The sequence below is a fragment of the Lepisma saccharinum genome, chromosome 19 (genome assembly GCF_977018435.1).
Source record: "Lepisma saccharinum chromosome 19, izLepSacc3.1, whole genome shotgun sequence".
Classification (NCBI taxonomy): Eukaryota; Metazoa; Arthropoda; class Insecta; order Zygentoma; family Lepismatidae; genus Lepisma; species Lepisma saccharinum.
Window position 1 is genome coordinate 34877749 of NC_139247.1, and position 1680 is coordinate 34879428.

At 49.1% G+C, this 1680-nt stretch overlaps 1 protein-coding gene across 1 annotated transcript; it reads left to right on the top strand.

Annotated features, from left to right (window-relative positions):
- The first annotated feature begins 576 nt into the window (after positions 1–576).
- LOC146002990 (uncharacterized) lies at positions 577–1002 on the top strand. Its single transcript, XM_083141146.1, has one exon. The coding sequence runs from the start codon at positions 577–579 to the stop codon at positions 1000–1002; it is 426 nt and encodes a 141-aa protein (XP_082997272.1).
- Positions 1003–1680: the final 678 nt, after the last annotated feature.

The window sequence follows — 1680 nt, forward strand, 5'->3', positions numbered from 1 at the left end:
TTTTATCTCTAAATTTAGCTAATATATGTAGATAGGATGAACCAGAATGTGGACAAATTGGATTTTAAATAAGCCGTAACAAATTCTACCTCCCCTTTCCCTGTTGGTGCCGCCTCCTCTTTAAGTGGGACAAGATCTAAGCAATTTCGTATTCGGGACATAATTTTGGCGAATAGATACATTTTTTTCTTTGATGATATGATTCTCTTAAATCTTTGAGAGCCATCTAGCGGCGCCACCCCTTGCTTTCAGCATGTCAGTTCTCATAGGAAAATACAAATAGTAAAAGGTTATTTACACTGGTGAAAACAATTAAAGGGACAAATGGTATTTGTTAAAAGAAAATAAAAATATGGAACGGCGAGAAGCAAAGAAGGGAGCAGACGATAGCTACGTGTGTTGCGCACAAACCGTGCCACGCAGTTGTCGATGACGTCGTACGGCGGTGGCGCTGTGATCGCGTGTGTGTAGAGGTACCCAGTTGCTCGGCGTGGATCGGAGCCGAAGTACGTTGTGAAACACCGTAGCATTGAGCAATCCGTGTGTTTTGAATTTCTGTGTTTACCCATCGTTAGTATGGCGAGTCGGCATCGTTTAGATGAGTCCACAAGATGGAGGATAGTTGGAAGACTCGAGGCAGGCCAATCACAGGCAACCTGTTGTAGGGATCTCGGGGTTCCGAGAAATGTGGTGTCCACGCTGTGGAAACGGTTCACAGAGACAGGAACAGTGGTCCGCCGACGTGGTCAAGGCCGCAAAAGGGCTACAACGCCGGCTGAAGACCGTTATTTGAGACTTCTCGCCAAGAGGGATAGGTCCGCGACAGCAACACAGCTGTCTCGAAACCTGTATAATGCAACAGGGACATCAATTTCACGCATAACAGTCGCCCAGAGACTGCATGAAGGTGGGTTGTATGCGAGGCGCCCTGTAGTGTGCATCCCTTTGTCTGTGCAGCACAAATGGGCCCGGTTATCATGGAGCAGAGAACACCTGTATTAGACGGATAATGATTGGGGGCGCATTCTCTTCAGTGATGAGTCGCGATTCAGTCTGAACAGCGACTCAAGACGTGTTCTCATCTGGCGAGAAACGGGGAGTCGATATCGGCCCTCAAACATTGTCGAAAAGGACCACTATGGCGGAGGGGGTGTGATGGTGTGGGCAGGCATCATGGCAGACGGGCGTATGGACCTTCATGTGTTCGATAGAGGTTCTCTGACAGGTCAGCGATACAGGGACGAGATCCTTGCACCCTACGTGCGACTTTTCCGCGGAGCATATGGACCGCAGTTCATGTTTATGGACGACAACGCCCGTCCACATAGGGCGCAGTTGGTGGATGAATACCTTCAATCAGAGGATATTCAACGATTGCCGTGGCCTGCGATGTCCCCTGACCTTAATCCCATAGAACACGTATGGAACGCCCTTGGACGCTCAATTGCAACCCTCCAATCAGCTCCAACAACCATCGCTGAGCTCAAGTGTGCCTTAGTGCAAGAGTGGGTGCGGTTGCCACAGGAATGGTTAAGGACCCTCGTACACAGTATGCATCGCTGATACCAGAGTTGTATTGCTGTACGGGGCGATCATACGCCCTATTAGACATGTTTTTTTGGCCTCACTGACAGAGCGTCGGTCAGCTGCTGTGCTGGACATTTGGCATTTTTGGTTTTC

Excerpts from the sequence above, each read along its gene's own strand:
- LOC146002990 (XM_083141146.1), top strand. The coding sequence starts at position 577 with ATGGCGAGTCGGCATCGTTTAGATGAGTCCACAAGATGGAGGATAGTT.